Raw genomic sequence first — 27354 nt, forward strand, 5'->3', positions numbered from 1 at the left:
GCACCCATGGACTCATCGCCGTTCTCCACTTCTGGGCATGGAAAACCTCTCTCTGTTGTAATCCCCGTAGCACAGAGCTGCAGCAATTTCACCTCTCATCACAGCTGCCCACACCTCAGCGATGGCTCTGAGTCACCCAGCGGGCGGCTCTCAGCACAGCAGGGCCAGACTCAGCGCAGCATCCAACACTGTATCAATGCAGGACTCATCCAGTGGGCCTGAGCTGCCTTGCAGACCCCCAGATCCCTTAACAATCCCTGTTTCTTTTCCCTTTTACTGGCAAATAGGGGATGCACCCACCCAGCCCTGCACCCCACACTCAGGGCATGGTCCCAAGCTCCATCCCATCCCTGCTCAGCAGGATGCTGCAGTCACACTGAGCTGATTGCTTACCACGCGTCCCCTCCAGCTGCTCTGAGTTGTCTGGCAGAGCTGGGCTGCAGGGAGCTTTAAATGCTCCGGGTGGGCTGGGAGTGCTTCATTTCCACCCCTGTAGGAGTGAGTGCAGCCAGAGAGAGGAGGCACCTGTGTGTGTTTGTAATGGGGGAGGCCACACTGGAGCCATGCTAAGACCCCTGCGCCAGCGTGGGCTGGGGAGAACGGGGGGGAACCTCCAGGCCCATTTCCCAGGCCCCACATGAAAGCAGCAGAGGTCAAATTTCTGCACTTAACAGCTGGGGGGAAGGAGGGGGAGGAGGGGGCAACCAAATGGGATCAAAGCCGGAATCTGCCTCTTTGTGCCTTCATTTGCTTCAAAGGGGGATTCAGTGGGAGTAGTGCCCCGGGTCCCCCCAGCACCACAAAGAGGAGGCAGCCCCCTTCCTGCTGCCTCGCACGGCAATGCTTGGGTGCTGTTTCGGGTCAGGATCCCCCAGTGGAGGTGCTGTGATCAGTTTGCCCCAAACGTGTCCCAGCCTCTTTGATGGTTGATGCGCAGGGTTCCAACGTGACCTCGGGGTTGTGCCCAGCTGTCACCACAGGGCATTGAATGCATCCTGGAGGGCAGATGTGCCCTGACAGAGCAGGGTGCTCAAGAAGCTCTGCTGAAATAGGGTGGGGTTGGGGACACGGCTGCTGTCCCACCTGGATGTGCAGTGAGCAGCCGGGCGCATTGCGGGGTCACCACCGGGCTCCCATCCCATGCAGACGCTGCCCCTGCACGACACCCACATTGCCATCATCCCCAGGCGCTGCTCCAGCAGCCCTGCACCTCCTGCCACACCTCAGGGACTCCCCAGTCCTGCAGCTCAGCATGGAGGGAAGCAGAAACGGAGGAGGCAAAGCATGAAAAAAACAGAGGCTTTATTCCAAAAAACCACAACCCGCCCCCCCCAGGAGCCCAGCGCCAGCGCCGCACCGCAGTGATGGCAGTGCCACGGTCACCATCCATCCCGCAGCCGGGACAGCACACAGCTCCACATCGCTCACATCGCTCCACAGCAAGCAGAGCCACCGCTAAAAAACAGCCCCGACGGCACCGAACGGCCGCGGCCTCCCGTCACAGCACCGCCGTCCTCGCTCCGTCCCGGCTCATTCTGCCTTGGCCTTGGCAGGCGCTGCGTGCCCGCGGACGTTGAGCAGCAGCAGCAGCCCGAGGCACAGCGTGGCGGGGGCACACATGGCCAGCGGCTCCCGCAGCGCCAGCAGCGTGTAGATGGCACCTGGGGGGGCACGGGACGCTGGCACGAGGCGAAGAGCGGCGGAGGGCATCCCCGACACCCCCCCCCCCCCCCCCCCCTCCCCCCCGCCGGCTCTCACGCACCGATCATGACGACGCTGAGCACGAAGTTGCTGATCTCCTGCAGCAGCTGCGGCCCGAAGGCGAGGAGCAGCCCGGCCGCCGCCTCCACCGCACCGACGGCCGTCAGGTAGGAGCCGGGAGAGGGGGAGAAGCCGAAGTCCCTGAGGGGGAACACCTCCGCGAATCGCACGAACTGCTCCTGCTGGAGGGCGCAGCGCAGGGCACGGCTCCGGCATCGCTGCCCACGCGGAGCTCCGTGCGGCGCGGCGCCCCCCGGGACCCCCTCACCATATGGCGGTGCGAGTCGGCCGAGAGCCGCTCCGAGAGCTTCACGGAGCCCGCGAGAAGGAAGAAGAGCCCTAGGAGAACGCGAAGAGCCCGGAACGCCGCCGCCATGGCAGGGATGGGGCGGGGATGGGGCGGTGCGGAGCGGATCGGGACGGCCCTTCCGGCTGCTGCCGTCCTGCGGCCGCTCGATCCCTGCCCCTATCCGTGCTCCTACCCCTGCCCGCAGCTCGGGATGCAGCGGTGCCGGTGCCGAGCCGCTGCTGGCATTGCTGTTCCCTGCCCTGCTGGAGCACCGACCGATGGCAGCACGCAGCTCTGGCGGCCCGCGAGAAAGGGGAAAGAAAAGAGCTGGCCCTCCCTGCAACGCTGGGGTCGGCAGCTCCAGGCCCCGCACGCGCGGCAGTGCTTCATTGAGTGCAGGAAGGATCCAGCGCTTCTGCAGGGACACACAGGAGCGAGCTGCGGGAGAGCAGCGCGGAGAGGAAGGAATTTTCCCTTTGCTTGCGAGAAACGCCTTCCTTCAGCAGGGCTGGGGCACAGATGGGAGCCGGCTGCAGTTTTTTTGTGCAGAAGAGCAAAATCATTGCAGCGTCTGTTTGCTTCCCTCTGCTCCCCGGCCCCGGCAGTGCGCTGTGCTGGGAGCGGAGCAGCGCTGCCCCTCGGCTGCGCGTCATCACCGCAATGACTCAGAGCTCAGCAATAAATAACAGCGCCCCGCGCAGCCCCGACCTCACGGGAAGCAGCTGCGGACAAAACACGGCTCCTTCTTTCACCGAACCCCCCGTCCAGCCCCACCTGGGATCCCGCTGTCTTTAGATTCAAGAACCCCCTTCTAGGAGTCGTTCATCGTTTGTCGGGCCTTAAAGGAATCGTCCCCATTCAGCACAAGGCCAGACAGCAGCAGCTGCCCCAGGCGCGTTCGTTCTGCATCTCACTGCCCCATCCTCCTCCCAGCAGCAGCCAGCAATCCCAGCCCCAACCGCTCCCAGCACAGCCCCCCATCCAGCACGGACCCCAACACCACAGGCGCCCACCCTCAACCCCACGCTTTGCACATAGAGTTGATCAGGCTGATGAAACAGCAGAACCGACGCCTCGGCTCCAGCAGGCAGGGAACAACAAGCAGCTGCCAGCACAGCATGAGCTGATGGAAACGCAGCACGAGTCGTGGCTCAGGTGGCAGAAGGGCCAACGCAGCAACGGGGAGAGAAAAAATGAGGGCTTTGTGCAGCCCTCCAAAGCACATCCATCAATTTCCAATATAAAAACCACCGTTTGCTTATAAAAGGTGTGGGAGGTGAAGAGAGATGTGAATGCTGATGTCACTGAGGGGGAAACAGAATTAGGGCAAGTTACTGGAAAACAGCAGGAATTTGAGGGGAAAAAAGGCTGCGTGAGAGGACAGCAGCCATGGAGACAAGACAAGCAGTGCAGTTCATGCTCTTTGAAGCAGCAGCAGTGGTTGGAACAGTGACGTTTGAGCCATTGCAGAGCAGCTCTCAGGGCTGAGGGCCTTTCCACCTCTCATGCTGCCCTGCCAGCAGGGGGATGAGCAGCATGATGCACGGCTGGCCCAGGCTGACCAAAGGGACGCCCCCCAGCACGCAGTAAACACGAGGGAAGCCTGGCAGTGCTGCCTGCACAGCAGATGCTGCATTTGATCCTTCCCAGCCCAAGGGCAGGAGGCGCTCAGCCCCAGCGCTGCAACACCACGAGGAGCCACCTCTGCAGGTAAGGCAGCTCCAGTTCTCTCCTCAAGCTTCCTCCTCCTCAGTTAGAACTGAAGTCTAAATTACGAGGTGAGTAGTTTAACTTTCTGCACATCACACAGTACTGATGAATCTAATTAGCACAACCTAATCACCAAACTCATCTGCTAACGGCACGTAATGCAGCACCACTGCACCTCCTGCAGTCACTGCACTGCAGTTTAGGAACCACAGAACCTCTCCTGGAAATCTGACAGCTGTCAGTAATGCAGAGATGTCAAAAACACCAACAAATCCTTCACCTCACTGCACCAAGAGGTGAAACACAACAGCTCAGGGCTCCAGCGCAGCGCCAACCTTCCCCAGTGCAATTATGCAGAGTGGCTTTAATGCATCACACCTGTCCTATCCAAGAAAATCAATTTGAACCATGGAAACTCACGCTTTAAGAGCAGGAAAAAAAGCACTGCTCTGGTTTTCAGGGAACTCCAACCCTGGCATCCAGTTTGAACTGCTGCAGTCATTGAGTAAATGACGACAAACCAATCGAGCAACGTGCAAACAGTGAGAAATCCAACAGGTACACAGAGCCCTGCAGATGGGGATGGAACGGGTGGAACTTCCAGAATCAACTCGAGTGCCTCAGGGGAAAGAATCCAGGAAAAAATCAAGCTGGTCTCTCTCACAAAAGCCCACATGGCTGCACGCTGGTCAGGAAGCACAGCTACCCCACAGCTGGCGTAGGTCAACTGGCAGAACGAGGCCAGGGCACAGCAGGTGAAAAACAGACACGTCACAGCCCTCAGCTCAGGGTGGGCGCCTCGTGTGTTTGCCACGTGAAGCCCAGTGCCTGAACCCCTTCCTCACCCAGTGCTCAAAGCACATCCTGCATTCCCCTTCCACAGGCTCGCACTGCAGGCAGTTACTCAACACAGAACATAACGGCTCACCTGCTGAATGCACTCCACAACAAAACAAGGCAGCATTAAGAAAATTCAAATACTTTATTTTTAAAAACTCCTAGAACGTTCCTGGCTCCTCTTCACTGCATTTGGGCTTCATCTTCTTCTGCAAGTACAAAGCGTGCCGTTAGCCAGAACATAGAAATCACCACCAGAAATCACAAGCAGCCACACAGAAAGGGAATCAGTGCATCACGAAGGAAGGTCATGCACCTGACAGACTTCCTCTAGAATCTTAAGGTCTCTTGTTAGGCTTGAGATGAAATGAACAGCATCCACATTGTCCTCTACTCCAAACTTAAAAGATCTGAAGTGGCTTCGTGCTTCACTACCCAAGAAACAAGAGCAGCAGTGACAAGTCACACTGGATCCAATCAGTTCACTGATTGAATCTCATCACCTTCACGACTTGCAGGGTGAGCTGCAGCACGTCTGGGTTGTCACTTACCCCTCCCTCGTGTTACAGAACTTTGCATGTTGCTCTCCACTCAAGATTTAAACAAATCTGCAGCTCCCCTTGTAGTTTAAGTAGCAAATTAGAGGGAAGATGTCATTAATTCCAGCTCTACAAGTTACTTTATTTCCCTAAACCACTACCTGCTCCTTCTCGTTAAGTTCAGTGTTCATTAACTACTTCAAAAACACAGCTTTTGTAGCAACTTTAACACTTAATTATCTGCTTCATTGCTCTCCTCCTTTGCTGACAATCACTGCACCCCATTCCCAACCCATCCACTTCAGCCTCAATCTTAGGCATGATTATTTCCTGCCCTGACCACCTGCAGCGTTCAGAAAACGGTTTTGCATGATGCTGCATGGCTGAAAAGCCTAAACCAACAGTCATACTTTGGCTCTACAAAAGAAATACTGCTTTTATATAAAAATGAGATCAATCACAGAAGCTTCAGGCAGGAATTACCCCACACATCCCCTTGCGATGTGCTGCTCTAACAGATCAGCAGCCTAAGGGCATTCTCTACTTACTTGTTGCCTTGTTCCCTTGCTCCACTCACATCACGGGACATCACGCTGGATGTGCTCATGCTCAGCTCCTGAACTGGAAAAATCATCACAGCTTTTATCAACAGCAGGTCTGCAATCTGTCATACAAACAGAAAGGTGTTTCTGCTCCCAAGTGCCAAACCCAGGTCACAGCCCCACAGCAGCACACCAAATCCCACATCTCACACACTCGCTGCTCGTTTCCCACTGACTGCACACCAACTGCCCATTTTGTTATTCCACTGTTCAGAACAGGACAGGGCTGTGCTTACCTCTCATGGATGAGCACCCCAGTTTCACTCAGCTCGCATCTTCACCTAAAGGATAACAAGTGAAGTTATTACAATAACATACAGAAACTTCTAACCATTTCAAAGCTAACTTAAAAAGCAAAGATTTCAGATACGTGGACTGATTAGTTATGAAGGGGAATTTACAAACTATTCCAAAATATTAAATGGAAGAATAAGGGGCAGAAATAGGCTAGCCTAAGCACTTGTAAAGAAGTGAAGGAAAATGCATGTAGTTGACTGAAGAACTGCACCTTGTCAGAGCACAAACCGTAAATCACCAGTCTGAGTACAATGTGGTTTGATTGCAGCCAGAGGTATACTATCCCTTATGTGAAGGCATTAAGGATTCCAATCAAGCTACTTCTTCTATTTGAGCCTAGTTTGTCTCCTGTACAATGCCCTCTTCCTTCTGCTTCGTGAAGGAGTGCAGTGCCCCTTATTCCTAGCAGCCCCCAGTTCGATAGTCCTAGAAGTGCTTCAAAAGCCAAAGGAAGACACTAGAGATTAGCACTGGAAGTCTACTGCTTTTATTCTAAGCGACAGCTTCTTCCCTTCTGACCTCCCCCCCCCTTTTACTTACAGCTTAATTGAGGGCAAACTTCAATGGTTAGCAACTAGGGATGTAGCAGTACAAGGTTCTGTGCACACCTCAAGCTGGGAGGCAAATCGCAATGCTCACAGTGGGATTTCACCAGGTAGGGAAAAGTTCAAGTTTAGTCTCCAACCCACCACCTGGGTTTTATCATGGCCCTCGGGAGCAGAAAGAGAGTATGCACATTTTGTTTTCTATGCCATAGCAACAAACACCATGCATAAGGGATACTATATCTTTGTGCATCCTTTTAACACTCCAGATTCACTTCCATAGCCACACTCCTCCCAGCCCTCCCAGTTAGCTCTTCAGTACTGGTGCTCAGAAGCAACATTTATAGAGATGGGGTTTCACAGACCACTGCGGGATTGCACAGCCAAGTCCTAACATGTCAATCATTACCTAGCAGCAATGACAGAAGTGGGAGAAGGCCAATCCTCCCTTTTTTCCTTTTCCAGTAAGTAGCTATTTAAGAGCCCCACTAGCTGGTATGGAGAGAGAAATCTGAAGCTAATTAGCCGATTCCAAACTTCCTAGTAGTGGAAGAAGCCAAGTAATTAGTCAGAGCAGCAATACTTTTTATGCATCCTTTCTAACGAGCTTAGCCTTATTTAACGTGATGGAACAGAACACTGGCCTTCCTGATCATGTCACTGCAGCTGGCAATGATTAACAGAGACATGCAACCCCATTACTGCTGAAGTCCTAAAACTACTCACAGGCCTCAGTGTTTAGCTATGGGGAAAACTGCAAGCAAATCAACACTTTGGATGCTTAATGTTACAGTAAAGCCCCCATACACGCTATGCTGTGCTCTCCTGACAGCACCAGAATCTGGCCTGAGGGCCTAACAGGTACGCATATGTATTCTGACACCACACTTCTGAGCTTCAGATGATCTTTTTGAGAAAAAGTGTGTTTCACACCAAGATAGAAAACCAAGATGAAACACAATGCAAGCACTTCAATGCCATTGGTTGGTACGCGCTTGTTACAGACTGGCTTTTCAGTTATCTACCACACCGAGTTCCATTACTGCAGGCAGTTAGAGCTGGTATGAGACCTATGGTTCAGTCACAGGTTGCTTGCTCCAAGAGTGTCAAAACCCTACCAAGTTTAAGTATGTAGAATAGAGCAGATGTGCCCATAACCCCTCCACGACATTTCTGCAGGTAAAGTCAAGTGTCCAGAGCACACTGGAAATACTACTTCCATCTGAGCATCGGTTTAAAGATTAACAGTTCCGTTTTACTACATGACAGCATGCACACTGTCAGCAGTTTTGCTGCTGAATTCCAGTCCCAGGTTTAGAGTAAGCCATCACCAAAAAAAAAATAAATAAAAAAATCAAACTGACTTTGTGACAAACTGTGCCCCTGTTTGGTCAGATTTGAGCTACACTCACTGCGCTCTAAGCAAAGGCCTAACATTGCAATCTTGAGATGTAAGGTGCAGCTGGCTGCTTTCAGAGGAACACTGTAAGATAACTACAGCAGGGCAAGGCTGACCAGCAGATCACGTGTTGGACAGCAAGAGTATTTTCTTGAACATAACACAGATTGGTGCAAAATACCGGAAACGAGTATGCAAAGCAGAACTTTGCAGATCAAGTGGGAAAACACATCACAGCACCTCTGAAAAAGCTGATCAGACGAGCCAGGTCGTGTGCTGAAACAAGGGACCTTGAAATTCAGGTTCAAGAACTCATGCAAAAGAGCTGGAGATCAGCATGTCTGGATGTCTGGAAACGTAAACACGTTAATCCTGAAAAGCTACATTCAGCATTTCTATTAATGAAGAGTTTAGAATCACATCCTCGAGACAGATGAGAAATGAAGATGAGCATCACGCTACCAAGATGACTGAGAGGCAGAAGTAAAGAACCTCACCACTGTCCAAGGCAGAGAAATGTACTTTGTTTGCCAATCGAGGGTTAATTAAAGACAACTGAGATGTCCAATAAGCTCTACTGAAATTTTACAGGGCTATTCACTCAAGCAGTCATACGTATGTCCTGAGAAGCATTCCCAATCCATCCTGAAGCTGACCACGTTACTGAGCTTTGGCTACCAGTTTACACAGGGCTACAGCAGCGATTACTGACACATTTCCTACCGAGCCAAGACTCTACATCAAGGGATGCACTGCAAACAGGCCACTGTCACTGCGGAAAGTTTGAACGGCCCTGTCCTATGCACTGAGAGCACTGGGTTGACTTGTTCACTGAGTGCAAGACCACGCTCCCTCTTCCCCACAGAGCTCCTCCAAGAACATCTTCGTCACACCGTAACTGAGAGAAATGCACACAGGCCGAGCCACACGTACAAAGGAATCGGGTCTGAAAGCACTTTGCTAAGAACCACAGTAAGTTGTTGCCTACTGGCTTTGAACAAGGCAGAAGCTTAAAACCGAAAACCACGCAGCTTTGATGCAAGTTTAACATACAGGTATGAAGAGTGCTGCACTGTAATTCCACAGTCAGAAGTGTGATGTCAGAATAGCCACAGTATAAGATTACATAGAAAGTCACCAAGTTATATTATATTGCTTGTTACCTACCTGTATGCAGTCGGCAATGAGAATCTTGGAGCAAGCAGGAATACTACATCCGGGTCCTAATGTCCATTGCCATTTGTGGTACTACGTTCCTCACAGTTATGAACTGCAGAAATGCTGGCTAAGTGCAGTTATGTAGCAGGCCACTAGTTTTAAGTGTAAATTGCAGTCTCAGAAACTCCAGCAAAAGCTTGCTGCCACAATAAATGGTTGCCAAGGAGAAGCCAAGAATTTTTCTACCACAAAAATACCACAAAATCTCAAAAGCAGTTTCAGGTTCTCATCAGCTGTATACATGATTAGTTAACGTGTCTACACCAGAAGATGGGATCATTCTCTATTCATTTGAGAAAGTGTGAAGATATGAAGATACCAGTTTCTACATGCTGCAGTTTTTAGATATCAAGTGTCAAAAAGGGCTCAAATTTTGTTAAAACAAAGCTAAATTGCAACAGCCAATGTCCTCCAAGTCCAGTACAAAAATAGGTTATGCAAGGCAGACCCAGCCAGGAACAGGTCTGCCCAACCAAGCACTTTTCTTAGTTGTTTTGATGATTCAGTTACATCGATCTGATTTGCTGAAAAAAGTCCAAAACCTCATCGGAACAGATCAAAGGAACATGAGCTTCTCACCTCCCACGTTTCATAACTTGATCACGTTTTAACATTGACACGTTTGCCAGCTTTTAAGACACTACCTTTAAAAGGTCTTGAAGTGAAGTTGGCTATTTAATTGTCATGCCTGTTGAATACGTGCAACTCAAAGCAGAGCTCATTTTAGAGATTCTGCTTATGCAGCTACAACCAAGCCAGATTTAGCCGAGCTTTCAGATCTTTTGAAAACTGCCAAATCCTCTCCATATATTTACTATAGTCATTGTTTTTGCAACTCATCTAGGCTACCAGCAGTAGCTTATGTACAAAACAGGGTACCAAAAGACCACCTCTGTAAGGTACAAGGACATCAGCATCCTTCACTCTTCAGTTACAGAGCTACAAAAGAACGTACTTTAGGATATGCACCAGCATCTCTTTAATAAAGAATGACATGTCATCTGAAAAATAAACTGAAAACATTAATTTCATGTTTGCGTTCAGAATTCCCCAGCTCAGACACCTTCCGTTTTTGTGGGTGTCCCACGAACACCCTGCAGAAAACACAGGCATTATTTAGTTCTCCTTGAAGCAAATTGCAGTGGGACTGCTGGTTTTAAGCTCCATATCCAACACAAGTACTCCCAGATACCTGGTCTGCAGTGCAGGAACTGCCAGTTCAGAGCTTCCTGAGTAACAATTCATTGTCTTAGCACGTTATCAATCTCCAAACTTTTCTGGGAAGATAAAAAGCATTCACCAAACCAGCTGAGTCACTATTTGGTGCACTGAATGTTCCAGTCAGTGTTACCTGGGACCAGTATTTCACAACATGCCACTTTGGTCATTTAAGGGGTATCAGCACTTACAGTGAGTACTTCACAAGCAATCATCTGCACTCTAAGATACTGCACATCTGACACTGAACTTTTAACCACAGAGAATTTAGCACAGAATTTAGAGTTAGCCAATGCTCAGCACGAGGAGTGGAAAGATCACTGTTAAGATTGAAACTACTTACAGAACGCTCAGTAGTTGGGGAATTGCATGAAGGTACAGCCAGCTACGTCTACCTACTGTGTGCTAAGCAGGTTTGTGTATCCTGCATTAACACCAAGGCATTTTATGCTGGGAAGTCGCGTTCCCAGCTTATCTGGTACAATGTAATAATAAGCAAAGCAACTACCTTGAGTCCAGAATGCTTTGAAATTCTCCTGAGGGGAGTTAATGAAATTAACAGCAAGCTAACGAATTCATCAGATCTACAAAACAGCCTTGAAGGGAATTTATTTGTACGGTGCAGCATTAACTCCAGATTTAGATACTGCTTTTGATGCATTACCTCTACACATCAATAATAACAATAGCCATCGTGCAAGAATGCTCATTTCTCTGTATTTTACATACAGGCTTTTATGATTTATCCAGCAGCTACAAGATTCAGGACTAGCTCCTGCAGCCCCCATAATACAATTGAATTCTGAGCTATGCAAATTAGTCCACTCAATTAGCACGAGGACATAAAGCAAGTTACAAGTATGAATTAGCAGGTTCTCCCCTAATCACTTGAGCAGCACTTCTGGGTTGTTTTTTTTTGCCAAGCAGTTTCAGGCAGGTACACAATACGGAGCAAGGCCAGATCCTGCAATCTCAAACAGCTTAAGAGCATATAAATATCTCATTAATAACCCGTAAGTTAGGGAGTCAGTCAATACAAGTCTTTCTATGGGTTTATTTTAAAATAACCATTGCTAGTCTTCTGCTTAAAGTCTTTAGAAAGTATCAAGCAGTAACTGCCAAGGTGGTAAGTGCAACCAGCCCACCACCCGTCATCCAGAGCTAAGGTAAGAAATGCTTTACATGCTGCATTACTTGCAGCGTAGCTTTCGTTACCGTTATCTGACAGCATCTGCAAGATTTTGAGTTGCTTTCTTATTGCAGCCCAACGTTCAAAAATCTGCACCTACTGGGCAGTTAAGCTATTTGTCCCAGTCTTAGGCTAGAGGCTTCATGGGAAGAGATCTCAGCTCTTCACTACAGTTCCACACCCTGGGCCTAGTTGGATCTCTATGGCAAGACTCTCAGTTTACTGCTGAAGGTGTGGTTATATTATATTTAGCCTCTTAATTTAACCATGAATGGCAAGAAAAGTTACTACATTTAGTTTTCTATTTATTTGAAGCACAGTAAAAAAAAGTTGGTACACTTTGGGAATTCAGTGGCACAACGTACACTGCCATCAAGTTAGGGACGTTATACATCAAAAAAACAGCTAAACTTGTTTTGAAACACTGCATTACATAATTAAGTTGTACTTGCCCAAACAGACCACTTACAAATATTAGGTCAGTAAGTTTCTAACATCCATAAAAACGTAGCTTTCTTACTAAAATGCAAGAATTAAAAAGTTGGTGTCTAAACAAGACAGACAAAACAAACTGGAATGAAACTACAGGTCACATCTAAAATCGGGGCTTTTTGTTTGGGCCTTCGTATTCTTCTCTCCCTCTACCATATCCTGTTGGTGTTCCAGGCCCCATTCCTCTAGGACCCTGGCCACCCACAGGCCCCGCACCTCCCTGCCCAAAGCGTTCAGGACGCTATTGGAACAGAATTAACAGTTCATTATATGTAGTTGATGTCCATGTGTGTTAAGTATATATTTTTAGAAGGTTCCGCAGTCAAGGTTCGTCGATACAATCACCATTGAGCCGATCCACAGGTACCGGGAACATAGAAAGGAAAAAAGGGTAATTTAAAAATTAGTTTATTGTAATACATGCCTTGAGGTATGTTCCCACTTGATGCATTCTCATACATCTGTTACAAAGAACAGATCCTCCCTGCAGTGCTAGAAATGTAAGCATTAGTGCAGATGTGAATTAACAACTTTTCACAATGAGCTCTAGCAATTTTCAACCAAGTTAATGCAAACAGCTTGCAAACTTCTCACCTTTAGTGCGATAAAAGCTTAGATTACATCACTGTCATTTCCAAACAAGCCTAGCCAGAGAGAGCTTCTTCAGTTCACTGAAGTACGAGCTGACATTCATGAAATGTCACTGTAAACAGAATGCCTACTCACCAGTTAATGGCATGTGCTGCAATAGAGCCCATGTGCTTTTCAAGATGGGGTTAAGACTACGGTCTGCTGACTAAACTGTAGAGGCCTTAGGCAGTAATCAAAACTGACAGTGAGTGCTACTGCATTACAAGAAGAAAAAAAAATGTGAAAAAGCTCATGACCAGTGATTTACCTAACCAACGCAACTGCTCCATCAAAAGACTTGCTTCTGTTCCATCCCACACACTCCGAAACTGCTGCTGTATGTGCAGTGTGTGTTCAGAGAACCACAACTGACTCCGTTTCAGGTTAGAACTATGCACAAAGGGTTGTGTGCATCCAGTCAATAGATCCCTTCCCACCCCACCTTCATCACAAGCTCCTGGAAAAATTCACAGCTTCAGTGTTGAAAGGCTTCACACCAAGATGTAAAAGCTAAGTTACCCTGCAATAAAGCAGAGACTTCAGATATTCTTGCTAGCACCTCCCATTGCACGTACTTCATTCAGTTACTGTAACAGTAGTTGTGATCAGCATTCAATGTACAGAACTGCCAAATTTTAACAAAAAGCTCTCGACCTTGGTCTCAAGCACAGTTTTCTGCTACCAAGTAACAGAACAATGCTGGGCTGTTTGTTACAAAAGGTACCTGCAACTGAAAACTCAGACCCCGCTTCTGAAAGTCAGTTTCACTCCTCCCAAGGAAAGTTATGTCAAATGCTAACAAATCTTTTTCCTGCCTACTTTGTGGCAGCTGGAGTCTACCTCCTCTCCCTCACGAAGATGTCAGCCCAATAACTGTGACAGCACTGTGTGGCAGAGATCCCCCATCCTAAGAAACTCAAGGCCATCTCCCTGTCACACGTTTCCAGGTATTACACTCGTTCAGCATGCACCTGTACCAGGGATTTCAAGAGGAGAAAAATACTCACAGCATTTACCACAGACTGCCTAACTATTTGCTGGAAGCTTAAGAGCTGCCTAAAGGTATCAGTAGACTACAGGTACATTAAGGCCACCAGCACTGTCTGCTGAATCGTTGCGGCTCTGCAGAGTTATGGTTTCTAAGACACAGTTCCCATCAAAACAGAAGATATTTGATAAGCTGTTATGGTAGCTCACAAAGTTAAGCCAGAGGCCTAAACCCACCCAAAAATCATTTCGTTCAGCTTGTGCAACACAGTACACCCTGTAAGAGGAGGGTGAAAGCACGCTAGTATCACCACCTCAACCAACAGCTTTCCATTATACCCAGTAAGCATTTCTTTAACCTGGATCAGCATTGCTTCAGTGTGATAACACCAAGCAGGCTCAAAGCCCATCCACACATATAGTGTGCCAAAAATAGTGCAGCTTGGAACCATACCTCGGAGCACGAGATATGCAGCAGCCTTAACAAACTACCTACAGTCATCCCCAACAAAGAGAAAGCAACAAGAACAGGCTATCATTTCATTCCCTTGTGGATTAGGAACCACAAAATGGCTACAGTCAGACCACTGGAACGTGCCCTAAGTCTTGAAAAAAAAAGACAGCAATCCTGCTTTTCTATAGCAAACATCAGCATGTAGAGTAAGTGATATGCTGCTCCCATTATCTAAGTTAATCTGCTACTTAAGAGACGTTGGCAGATTTCTGAATTAACAGCATATCTCTAACAGCATGCATCAATTCTACCAAGGCTTGGAAGGGCCAAAATAAATGCAATGTTCAACTGTGGAAAGGAGAACAATCATCTCACTTGCCCATACAGAAGGTCACATTACTCAACAGCTGCTACTGGTATTTTAATTCTGAAAATTTTCGTATTCTCTAGAATTTATAAAAATCCTTCCAAGCCTAACTGTGATGCAGAATTTCTCAAGTCCAATAAGGTCAGAGTTAATTGCAAATATGCTTAACAGCACATTTGAATTCAGTTACAAACAACTTCCAACTGCGTAAACTACCGTAATGGTTAACTAAACTAGTACTACATAATGCCAAACTACTCCTCCATGTTAAACACCTGACGAGAAAGTCAGCAGTTAACAGTGAAATTTACACAACCGAACACAGAACTTCATTTCCAACTGCAACTTTTCTCTTGTGCTAAACTAAAGCCATCACAGGATACGTTACCATGTCACTTCCCATCATAGAACCACTCATGGCTGCTTGGCCAACTCCTGGATTAGCTTCATAACCTATGCCGCCTCCACCTCCAAGAGGTGGAAATTTCTGGGCTGCAGAAGCATAAGGATCTAAGAAAGAGAAATATATAATCATATTCTGACAATTTCTGAGGTAGCCACATTAAGTAATCATTTAAAAATTCTTTACCTCCCATGTTCATTGTGGTGGCACCACCCATTCTCATGTCTCTCTCCCTCTGCATAGAAGAAACAACTTTTAGCACAGAAGCTACGACTGAGACCCAGCCTCTCAGGAGACAAAGCGTGCGCACAGCCAACTACTACCACCTCAATTACACAAAGACACCACCTCTAACCTAAAGGAAGCAGAACACGACCTCAACAACATGCAACAACTCTGGAAATCTCTGAGCACGGTCATCAATCCAGGAAACAGAGCGGTTTCACTTACGGGATCCATATAACCCATTCTACTGTAATTCTCTTCCCTCTGCCTTCTCATCTGTTCTTCCATCTCTCGCTGACGGATCATCATCTCCTCCTCCCGTCTGCGACGCTCCTCCTCCTGCCTGATCAACCCAGAGCAGATCATTAAACCACGGCAGTCACACACACCAGACATCAGCCCCACGCACGAGCAGTTTCAGTTAATGATTACGCTTCAGAAAAAAAACACAATCAAGGAAAAAAAAACTTGAACTGCTGTTCAACTTCTCATCTACAAACTGAGGCAGCAATGGTCTCTTGAAGAAAGTTTTCACAAATCAACCATTAAAAAACGCACAACTGAAAAATCCTGTAAAAGCCAGACCAACCTGAGCTGAATTTCCTTGCGTTTCTGCATTTCCTGATTATGGAGTTCTTCCATACGTCTCAGTTCCTCCTGACGCCTCATAAGGTCTGCAGAAACCAAGTCTGTCAGCAGGAGCTCCACAAACTCAGATTTAAATTCAGATTTGAATTAGAGTAACATCAATCATACTACTGCAGACACCACACAGCACTGGTCTTAATCATACTTTTAGGTCAGACTGAGGAAGCACACTTATTGGAGCTGTTAGCAAGTTAGGCACTGAAGGCAGCATTCAGAGCAAAAACAAGCATGAGGAGACAAAGAATCCGGAGCCCATTACCTTGACGCAAGAGGTTTGCCTGATGCTCGTGATAAGCATCTTCCATCTCACTCTCGAGTTTGTCCTTGGCATCTTTCATGTTTTTTGCCACTTGTTCTCTCTGTTGTTTTTCCATTTCATCTAAAGATTTCCATCTCTGGGAATATTCAAACTCAAAACTGCCAGGCTGAGCAAAACGGGGAGGAGTTTCTCTTTCCCTGCAGAAAGGAAGATGCTCAGCCAGGCTGCACAAGCCTCAAAAATGAAGGTCAACAAAAAAAATCACTGGCACCACAGCCAAGCACAAGGAAACAAAGGAAACCAGGAATCACCTCAACAACGTGATTAAAGATTGCTTGGACAGAATGAAAACCATACAGCATTTTATGGATTTAAACAGCAGCATTTAAGTTAACTCAACAACTACACCAAAGGCAAACACAGAGCGTCTCCTGCACCATCACATCCAAGCAAATTGTTCTGCTTCCTGTTCTACTGCATGTTTACCCTGCAGCTTCCTCATCAGAGCCCTCCTCTGCAGGCAAATGCCAGATGCAAAATCCAAAACTAAGATGAGCCCTTTGCCCATATGCAGACAGCTGCTGAAAAAGCCCCTGAGCACGGACTTTCCAGAGCTGACTTACCAGAGTACTGTGCTAAAGCAGAGTAATATTTACTTTAAGCTAGACTTCAAAACATCTGAGAGCTGACAGCTTATGCTGACAAAGCAGCTGAAGTTAAGAGATGCAGTAGTTAATGGAAAAAATAGAAAAGTTGAAGAACTTTTCACATATTACCAATTCTAAGCACTTTTAAGGTCTCAGGAAAAACACTACACTGGTCTGCACTCTTTACAGGAACATGGTTACTAAGGTTCTTGAAGTCTTTGATCAAAACAAGTGATTTCAAACACTTTCTCACATAACACCCATAAGGCCTTCTCCATCCACTCCCTTTTGCAGCCTGAAAAGCACAGTTCTACAACAAACAGGCTTACATGCACAGGTCCTAACCCAAAACTCATCTACCAACTCTCATGCACAGTGGTCTCCTGGTAAGGCAAGTCCATACATTTGGTAACCATGTAGCAACCTGAGATTTTACTTTGTTTCTCAAAGTAATAATTCCAACACATTTATTTCCCAATGGAACACCAACATAAGTCTCACCACCACAATTACCAACAACAGAACAAGCTGTAACAGCTGACACCCGATTTCTGAGCTGTGCAATTACACTCCTACATTTAGCCCCAAAATCTGTTATCAGGCTGATATTTATGCACCATTTGTGATATTCAGAGCCAGGTTCCGAAAAAACACCCTAACTCTTACACAGTCAGTGACCATACTACGTTATCTGCAGACTCATTATAGCAAAAAGAGCATGCCTACTTTTGGTACATCGGGTTCTTCTGAGCAAGCTTTTCTGGAAGACCATCTTCATCATCCAGTTGCTCCAACGGTTCCACAATAACTGGCCTAGGGGTGCTAAATACAAAATACACACGCTTTACATTTCTATATCGATCCTTGTTCTCATATAACAGAAGGAACTGACAGTTTTACTCCGCTTAGAACTAAAAACCCTGAGAAGCAAAATACTTACGTCGTCAACAAGAACACTCCCTCAGTACACCGTTCAAACGCTTTTCTGGCAGCTGGCTTTGACGCAAATTCAACAATGCCTTTTCCCGTTGATCTACCTCGATCATCTACAATCACAACAGCTCTCTCCACCGGACCGAACTGGGAGAAAGCTTCCTCCAGTAACTCGTTGGACACGTAAGGAGAAAGGTTACGCACTGACAGCGCGGCGGCGTGCGTGGCAAAGCGAACGCGGAGCTGCCGGCCCCGCATGGGGGTGTCGTCCAGTTCTGCCTTGGCGATTTCTGCCAGAGCTCTAGATTCCTGGGGGAAGTTTAAAACCCAGTTTTAGGAAATCGGGTTATAAGCCACTACCTGCGAGATTTTTTAGGAGACGAGCAGACGGTACGAATGCCTACCAACTTAATGAAGCCAAAGCCTTTTCCTTTGTTGATAAAAACCTCTCCCGGCTCCCCGTATTTGGCAAACAACCTTTTAAAGTCTTCATCCGTTATATCGGCGGGCAAATTCCCAACAAACAAACGGCACCTCTGAGTGTAAGTCTTCTCCCCGGGCCTCCTCAGCAGGGAGAGGTTTGCCTTAAAGCCCTACGAAGAAGCAGAGCACATGGAGCCGGCGCCGCAAAGCCGCGGTCGGATCCGAGCGCCGCCGCCGCCCCCCCCCCGCGCAGCCCGGACCCCCGCCCCGCGCTCCTCCCCTCAAGATGGCGGCGGGAGCGCGCGGATCTCCGTACCCGGCCGCAGCCGCCGCCATCTTGTGGCTGGGAAAGGGGGAGGGGGCCGTGACTCACCTCGTCCGAAAGCTTGTCGCCGCCGGCCGGGCCCTGCTGCGAGGAGAGGCTCTGCTGTCCCTGGTGCTGCTGCCCCCGGCCCCTCGGCTCCCCGCCCGGCCCGCCGCGGTGGCCCGGCCCGCCCTTGTGAGGCCCGCCCGGCCCCTGCTGCGGCCCGCCTGGCCCCTTGGGCCCGCCGCCGGGCGACTGTCCTTGTCCTTTCTTAGGGCCGCCGGCCGGGGTGGGGCTGGGGCTCGGCTTGGGCTGCGGCTGCTGCTGCCCCCCGGGGCCGGAGGGCGCGGAGGAAGGCGCGGAGCCCTGGGCCTGCTGCTGCGGCGGCTGCCCCGCGGGCAGGGCGGACGGAGGAGGCGCCCCGGGGCCGGACTGGCTGCCGGCGGGGCCCGCCGTGGTGGCGGAGGACGAAGAGGACGAGGACGGCGGAGCGGAGGTCGACGCCGGAGGCTTGGGCGGTTCAGACTTCGGGCCTCCGCCCGGCGGGCCGCCGGGGCCCTGCGGGCCGCCCCCCATAGGCCCGCGGTTCTGGCCCATGCCCATGCCGGGCGGCGGAGAGCGGAAATCGTGGTTGGGGCCGCCGCGGCCACCGCCGCCGCCGCGCCGATGGAAGCCCCCGCCGCCGCCTCCACGGCTACGGAACCGATCCCGCGACATGATGGTGATGGGGAAGGCGGAGAAAGAGAGGCGCGCCGGCTGCCGTTGCTGCTCCTCAGAGTCCGCTGCTCAAAATGGCGGCGAGCTAAAGGGCCTCGCCGCCGCCTTTGTCCGTCCGTAATATACCTTCCCCGCCCCCGGAAACCGCCCCCTCCTCCCCACTAACCAATCCTCTGCCGCAGCGGCGAAGACCGATAGGTAGGGCGACAAATGGCGCCCCCGTGTTCCGTAAACTCTTTGATCCTATTGGTAACGAGCCTACCCTCCGCCGATTGGCTCATTTGACCGCCGACATCGGGACAGGATGATCCGTTAACCTCCTGCGTGCTGATTGGGCAGTTTGACCGGCGGGAGGTCAGTTACGACGGAAGTTCAGCTTTCGATTGGCTGCCGGGGAAGTCAGTCGGGCGCGAACCCGCCCGCCCCGCCGAGCGGCTGCTGGCGCTCCGCAAGCCCGGTAGCCCGGCGGTTCGGTTCTGTTCGGTTGGGTTCTGCCCGGTTCGGCCCCACCAACGGGGCGGCTCCGTTGGGCCTCCCCGGCGCGGTGTCACTTGTGCTCTGAGGGCGGGTTTGATGAAAAGTTTCCCATGTGTTCGTTCAAGCACGGCAGCGCAACACGACGCCAACGTGGGAGGTCTGGGCCAGCAGCGCTTTGACCCGAGCTGCTGTGAGGAGCCTGGCAGGGGAGGGGCGTAAAGATTTCCTTCCAACTGAGAAGAATCATCTGCAGAGGGGTTTACAAGCCCCCCTTGTAAACGAGGGGCACAGCTCTCTGCTGTCTCCTCTGCTGATAAGAAAGCAGATGTCAGTTCTCCAAAGCATACCTTCAGGTAGATAAACAAAGAAGCTGTAGAACCCGGTGTTACAGCTGGAATATCCCATGTTCTCAGACAGAAAACAGCCCAAAGTGGCTCCCATCCATTCAGTGGGGATGGTTTCAGTGGTGGTGCACTGGCTTTGCATTTAGCATGCTAACGTTAGAACAAAGTGATATTTTTAATGAGGGCTTTAACCCATCAAGGCTCACGTTGACATTACGTGTTCGGTTTCAGGCCAAACGAAACAAACTGGAAGTGAAGCCCAAGGGAAAGCCACGTGTTCTCTTTATTTGGGCAGAAACTGTGAACGTTAAATTGCAGAAATTGTGATAAAATCTCATCAATCTCATAAATATTTGTGAAGTACCGCACAAAGGCAGATTTCACTGCCTAACAAAATGGATTTCCCTTTGGCTTTAAAAGTTTGAAACAAAAAGTTTGCCAGAGACCCACCTTTTCCCCACGTTAGCATCTCCCCAGGCTGTACGACTTGAGCCACTTCCATCTGCAGCAGAACGAAGGCCCCGAGTTCTGTTCTAAAATGGATTCTTGCCGAGATGCCAGCCCTGCAGCGAGCAGTGAGCGCTTCCACCACGAGGTGTCTCAGAGGTTAAAGCGCTGGAAGAAGCAATTTGGACTGGCTCTTACAAACAACTGGCGTGGCCTCCTGGCAGTACTTGATTATTTCTGAAAGCTTCAAAAATTATTGGGTATAAAAGAGTTGATTTCAGCTTTGTTGCATCCTAAGTACAAGTGAACAATATTTTAGGAAGCTATTAATCTATCAGCTTTTGAAAGAAAAGAGAGTATAACTGCGGTCCCAGACCCAAACAAATCTGGACAACTTCTTTGAAATACACAAAATAGCTTTCAGCTTCCATGTGCCCAGCAAGGTCCAGGATACGAGTGTATGTTTTTGTAACGCTGTAACTGCAATAGGAGTATTAATCCTGGGCTTGAAATCAAAGACACACAAACGTAGCTATGAGGACTTGAAATAAAAATTACCTCGGCTAGCAATCCCCTGATTTTGTAAATATTCACTCTGGGAAGCTTGCTGTTCTAATAGAAAAACAAACACTGAGGAGGAAAGCTTGTTACCTCTCCCACCCTAAATAAACATTGTGTCTGAGACTGGAAACCCGGGACAACCAAAGCAGTACGCAGCTGAAGACAGAAAAACACCTGCAGCAGGCTTTGGAAGGCATTTGCAGAAGGCAGGCAGACACTGAGGTCTGAAGTCATTAATGCCTCAGTAGCCAACAAGGATAATCTTCAGTTAAGAAAAGCTGTCTGCACAAATTCAAGTAGTGTCACAGAACTAAAGATGCTCAGCAATTAAAAAAAATAATCAGGAAGGAAAAGGCAGGAGCAGACAGAGTGCTTGTGGCAGTGAGGCATTCCAAAAGTGCAGGCTGGTGGCCTTACCCTGCTGCAGGCTCTGCCAGTCAAATCTGTGGTGCTTTCTGATCAACCTGTCTGGAGCAGCAGGGATTTCTGCAGAATTTCATTATTCCAGCATTCAACAGTTTCATGAATAGCAGCGTCACCTTTAAAGAATAAAAGAGGAAGTAAAATGCCTACAGCAACATCTGGTACATAAAGCTGAGAAATGATGAAAGCAGTGGCAAATAGCTGCAGCGGCTCCTCAGCACAGCAGAACTCTCAGCAGCCTTCCTGTGCACTTGATGATGAGAGTTCTCCCCTCCTTCCCTCCTCTACTGTTTCCTTTCCCTGCTTGAGTACTGACTGATTATATCTCCTTTTATATCTCCTTTCCAAGAGGTTGTTCCTGTACACTACGACAAATATGCCTGTAGGCCATTTTTAAAGCCAGATGACTGTAAGTAACGTAGGTCTACAGGAGAGATTACAGTGATAGTAAAGCAAATGCAGAGAATGACTGCAGGGAAGGAGTTGATTGTCTTTGCACAGTCACACCGTGATTTCTTCGGATATAATCTTGACTTATCATCAAATAAATGAAAGCTGAATCAGGTTCAAGAATCTACACAAAAAGTAATAGAGTATCTGCAGGGAAATCTTCTGTCTGAAACAAACTAAACACCAAAAGTTCACAGTTCTGTTGGAGACTGTTCTCTCCACCTGAAAAGATCAGGATTTTCCCTTTTACATTTTCTGAATCAATTTAAATTCCTGAAATACCTTGAGTAGCAAGAGTTCTGAGACCTCTATCAAAGCACTGGAGACATAAATTTGGTCTCCTGTGAAACAGACAGTCAGAGCACCATGAGAAAATGTAATAGGAAATTTCCCTTCCTTTCCCTTCCTTCTCATCTCTTACCTTTCACTCTTCTCTCCACCTTTCCTCCCATGATGGACAACACAGCTGCCATGGGAGGTCATAGGAGTATCTCTGGTCTGTCTACCATTGCTTCGCACTGCTCATCAGATCACTCCTCTACACCACTGTGCATTCCAGTGTTTGTGAGGGAGAGTTCACCTGGTGAGACTGGATGGGTGAGACCAGCACTTGGCCTGAAAAAGAATCCATGGAATCATTAAGGCCAGGAAGGAAACGTTCTACACTGCTTTTATAACTGGAGAATCGCACACCTACTTATCATTCATACCATGCAGTTCCCAGTGCCACAGCCTGTGATCCCCTCATGACTTTTAACTGAATACAGTAACTTAAGAACACAGAACTCCAAGATGGGGGAAGTTCTGTGGCTTGCCCAAATTCACAGCAAGATGGGAAGAATGTCTCAAGCACTCACACAACCAGGCTCTCCCACCCCTTGGCTCTCTGTTTTCTCCTTACTCAGCAATAGCTGTGTTCTGCCAGTGGATGGAGTGAAGCTTGTACACACTGTGTGTGTCTGCTGAAGGCGCAGAGGAGCGTGCCAAGTCAGTCCTCCAAGAGGCTCCAAGAGCCCTCAGTTTCCAATGAAGTCAATTGGAGTTAAGGATGCACACTGGCTTGCAGGAAGCAATCAGCAGAGCTATATGACAAAGCAATCAATCCGTACATTTCTTTGAGCTGTGGAGAGACAAAAGATATGCATAACTAAAATTTATCCTGTCGCCATACAGCTAACAGCTTTCACTTCTTCTGTTAAGATAACAGAAGGTAATAAATATGGGACTGGAACGAAAGGTAGCTGTTAAAGATAATCCCATTCCTCATTGCCATGGACAAAGACACAGGCTCAACAAAAAATACACGCAATAGCTCTGCTAAACTTCCAGCAGTTCTAAGTTGCAGCTGTGCTTAATGCTTGCCACAGTACCAGTGAGGCAGAAGAACGGCAAATCCACATGGTATTCCTTCCAACTGCCATTGCTTCCTGAAAGTTATAAAGACCAAAAGAGGGAAGATTGGAAACAAACAGACAGTGGGCACTCCGTAGATTATTCATGTCAATTTTCAGGAACTCTCAGTAGACAGAGATAAAGTTCATACTGTTATAACCCCAGAACAGTAGACTTCACAGAGAACTGATTATCCAACAACCTGATGCCTATCCCAGGCAAAATTTCTGACCTTGAGCACGCCGAGATTTTGCAAAAGCCCAACACTTCACTACTGAAAAAAATATTAGCTTTGGCATCTTATTGAGACAAATAATGCCCTCTCAATCTCACCACACCACAGTGCCCACCAGAGCCCGAAACAACGTCTCATTGAGTTCCTTCTAACCTCACCCTCTATTGCTCTGCGTCTCTCAGTCTCCCACTGATCAAAGCAGCACAGGGCTGTGCTACAGGAAGAAAGCTGATAAGGGGGGGAGTTTCGACTGCTAGAAGGGAGTGAAGAGCAGATGAAAAAACAAAACTGAAGACACACAGAGAAAGAAAAAATGGTATTTCCTCTCTTGTGCCTTGACGCAAGACTGTGTTAGGAATGTGGTGTAAACTCCAGCTTCTGTGAACTGGGTTGTCATTGTAAAACCTTACCAATAAGGCCATTAAATTCCTGAAATACCTTGAGTAGCAAGAGTTCTGAGACCTCTGTCAAAGTATCGGAGACATAAATTTGGTCTCCTGTGAAACAGACAGTCAGAGCACCATGAGAAAATGTAATAGGAAATTTCCCTTCCTTTCCCTTCCTTCTCATCTCTTACCTTAGCAGAAGCAAGGTCTGAATGTAGTTGGAAAGCAGTCAGTGACCACGTAAGAATACTTACTGCAACAAATAGGAAGTTTTTGCTTGCTCTCTCTGCTATGGACTGAGTGCACCAATGCCCAGGAGGACGTCAGGACCCCGGTCCTCTCTGAGTTTTGTACTTTTTGCCATAGACTTTTTCACCCAGTGCAAAAAATAAGCTTCAAAATGCACTGCAAGAAATAGTGACTTTTGGATGGCGTACTCTACAGAGTAAAAAAGACTGAGTCACTGGCACAGCGTAGCATCAGCTGTTTATAATACATAAATAGCTGTACAAGTCTAGATACCAGATTTGCACATGCTGGTCACTACCTATTTAAATATTTCATGACATATGCAATTAAGCTCCTCCATCACTGCTGGCTGACTTTAGAAATCCATGCGTTTAGCACTATCTGTGCTCTTGGAGCGCTTTTGCATGCTGTGCATTTCCCAGGGTTGCACTGTGACAATGACTGAAACCCATTCCCTTTCTATTTACAACCAGATTCACTTAGCAGACTTGAGAACGGACATATTTGGTCTGTGAAAACAAAGGTCTGTATTATACAGACTTAAAAAAAGAAGATGGAGAATGGGTTGGTAATTATTGTAATTGGAATAAAAACATGATTGCACTGAACTTAAATTCTGGGCCAAATTTCATACACACCCACAAATCCATTCAAATAGAAATCAACTTCATAATTAATACTGCATCATTCCCATTATAAAAAAAAAAGAAGTCACTATTAATTATTGATGGTGCTTGCATTTCCACCGAGCTGTTTGCTCCTTTTCACCCTCCAGTTCACTGAGTGCAGCACGGACAAATCAAATCCCTCAGAAATGTGTAAGAGAATACTCCATTCTCCTCCTGCACGCAGGAAGACTCTGCCACTGCATGTCCTTATCAAGCAAAATACAGAGGGGCATTTGTTTGCACGAGCAGAGCTAGAATATTCTCTTTAGAGTTCAGCTTCCTCCTTTCATCCCACCCACCATCAGACACTTCCTGACATTTCTCCTGCAGGCAGAGTAAGGCAACTGCTTTTTTTTTTTTTCCCCTTCTGCAACGGCTGTTCCTCCAGTAATCTGTGGGTGGTGGGGGAAGGGGATGTTATCTCCACAGCAAACACAGCCAAGCAAAGCAAGTCTGGGACGTGAGGGGGAGTTTCAGGATGAAAATAGGCCTCTGCCACCCCTCCTGCGTTTATGTATCTGTGACTAAGCAAGCTGAATGTGTTGCTTTTTGAAGCTTGGCTTCTCTCTTTCCTTCACCTTGGTCGGTTCCAAGCCTCTTGGTGGCCTTTGTCCTCATGCCTTGGGGACCCGTGCAGGCCCCTGACGTCACCATGTGCCCTGGTGCTGCAGGACAAACCTACAGCCCTGCCCCCCCACTCAGCTCAGGCACTGAGAGGAGCCTCTGCTAACCATTTCATTCCCTCTGAACCATTCTCTGGTTTTGCTTAGGTCATTACAGCCCTGCCTTGGAAGCTGCTGGTGTCTGCAGCGGAGCTTTTGGCAGTTCTGCTCATCTATTAGACAGAGAAGATTGCTGGCAGCTCATCTCTGGAGCTGTCACTGCTGCTGTGCCAGTGGGTACCTCCAGGTTCAGGGGACTGGTGGGCAGATCGCAGCACACAGCTGCCAGGTCCTGGTTCTTGCTCTCACAGCAACCTCTTAATCTTGCTCCCCAGCATCGTCTCTTCTGAGATATTGGTTGAGAATTAGCAATTTAGGAAAGTCGTTGCTCCCATCAGTGCTGCCTAGAGCATCTGTTTGCACATGAAGCTGAGTTGGCCTCTCATCACATCCAATTTCATTCCCCCACAACGCCATGGACAAAGAAGGACCCAAGGTACCATGGTACAACTCCAAGGCCTCCTTCCCTTCAAGTCTCACGTTCCCTCAGCTCTCCTGTTCTGTTTTCTCAGTCTTCTAGACACTGCTGTCCCTGTCCCACAGCCTCAATGCTGTGCTCAAGCAATCAGCTGCTACTCTGGAAGTCAGGATGACACAACTCTGCCAATATCAGACTCCCATACTCTTATTGCACGTTCTACACTGGTTTTTGAGTCTATCCACTGACCCAAATGTGGCTACGATAGATGCAACGGTCCCTTACAAAGCCTGTCCTATTAGGATGCTCACTGAGCTCACTGAAAAGGAATTCAGATTATTCAGTTAATTTGTGCTCAGCCAAACCATGAGGCAGCAGCACTCCCTGCACTTACAATCCCCTGAATAGAACCTGTGCTGGAATGGAGGAAGGAGTGTGTGGATCTCAATATGTAGGGCTGGCTGGTTTTCTGGGAGATCTCTATTCAGCTGTGCATGCCTGTGGGTATGGCAGAGATCACTCATCCAGTTCATTGAACTGCAGCCTGCATGTGAAAGGAGCTTCGTGGTTTCTTTTTAAAATGTCACTGTTCTAAAGACAAATAGTCTCACGCAGGATTGTACAGCAGATTATAATATGGACACTGCAGGGGTAAATTAAAGAGCAATTCAAACATAATACTCTGCGGAAAAATCTTATCTTTCCCCTGCTTTATCAAGGCATTTATCTAGGTATGCTCTACACCAGTCATCACCACATTATCTACATATTCTACAGACTCTTTTTTAGCCACATTAATACATACACAGTTCATTTAGAGTCAAAATAATGTCAGGTCTGAACAAGCTGGAAAACATGCTTGACTACTTCAAATGCCCTATTCACAGAAAGGGCAGAGATGCATCTAAGCAGCAAACATTCCAGTGATCATATAGCTTTAAATGGTCTGTGATTACTGCCATCCTCTCATGTATCCACAGTATCAGCTTAAGCAAACCTTCCACCAAGCATAGATTTCAATTAGTTTTATTATGCTCCGTTTTAATGACAGGATCTATTCTTAACAACATTTTTTGTTCAGTGGTTTGAAAGCATTTTCAGTTGCACAGGGAAAGCTCAAATGTTCCCATCAGCTCCACAATTCACTTATGAGAGACATTCAATGAAATAAAGATGCCTCCTTCTGTCGTCATGCTCTGAGCAAGCTACACAACATTTTCATTTTATAAAATACAATAGAAATGTGCAACGCAGCCCAAAGAGGTAATCACAACAGCTTTGTGAAGTCTGCTGTTACCGGTATTTGAGGTTAGTCTGAATGCCTGAGCTTTTGGAGCTGTGATTACATGAAAATAAAGGTTTAATGAAGCCAACCAACCAACCCACTCCGCCAAGAGGCGTGCTTTCAAAGCTTAAGTCTGCAACTGAAAAGGAAGTGCACCACGACTCAGAAACCAGAGGTCAGCAAGAACAAATAAATACATTTGTT

The 27354-nt window shown here is 47.9% G+C and overlaps 2 protein-coding genes across 4 annotated transcripts; both read right to left on the reverse strand.

Annotated features, from left to right (window-relative positions):
- Nucleotides 1–1283: 1283 nt before the first annotated feature.
- Nucleotides 1284–2149, reverse strand: TMEM35B (transmembrane protein 35B). The gene is made up of 3 exons (XM_042834096.1): nucleotides 2030–2149; nucleotides 1763–1943; nucleotides 1284–1661 (listed from the first exon to the last, which is right to left on the reverse strand). Exons 1-3 carry the CDS (start codon nucleotides 2135–2137, stop codon nucleotides 1531–1533), a joined length of 420 nt encoding a protein of 139 aa, XP_042690030.1. The 5' UTR covers nucleotides 2138–2149; the 3' UTR covers nucleotides 1284–1530.
- Nucleotides 2150–4723: 2574 nt separating this feature from the next.
- Nucleotides 4724–19186, reverse strand: SFPQ (splicing factor proline and glutamine rich). 3 transcript variants are annotated; one of them, XR_006171280.1, is made up of 12 exons: nucleotides 18446–19186; nucleotides 18054–18242; nucleotides 17657–17958; nucleotides 17443–17538; nucleotides 16070–16266; nucleotides 15752–15836; nucleotides 15388–15505; nucleotides 15124–15172; nucleotides 14923–15044; nucleotides 5975–6019; nucleotides 5685–5757; nucleotides 4724–4806 (listed from the first exon to the last, which is right to left on the reverse strand). XR_006171280.1 is itself a non-coding variant. In XM_042833985.1 (11 exons), the coding sequence occupies exons 1-10, from the start codon at nucleotides 19091–19093 to the stop codon at nucleotides 5999–6001; spliced, it is 1827 nt and encodes a 608-aa protein (XP_042689919.1). In that variant the 5' UTR covers nucleotides 19094–19186; the 3' UTR covers nucleotides 4724–5757; nucleotides 5975–5998. The 3 variants fall into 3 exon arrangements, 2 of the variants coding, with proteins under 2 accessions (XP_042689919.1, XP_042689920.1); XM_042833985.1 differs by having other exon boundaries at nucleotides 4724–5757; XM_042833986.1 differs by having other exon boundaries at nucleotides 4724–5800.
- Between the last annotated feature and the right edge of the window lie 8168 nt (nucleotides 19187–27354).

This window comes from Centrocercus urophasianus, unplaced genomic scaffold (assembly GCF_019232065.1).
Source record: "Centrocercus urophasianus isolate 14NV4802_14NV808 unplaced genomic scaffold, USGS_Curo_1.0 seq_43, whole genome shotgun sequence".
Taxonomy (NCBI): Eukaryota; Metazoa; Chordata; class Aves; order Galliformes; family Phasianidae; genus Centrocercus; species Centrocercus urophasianus.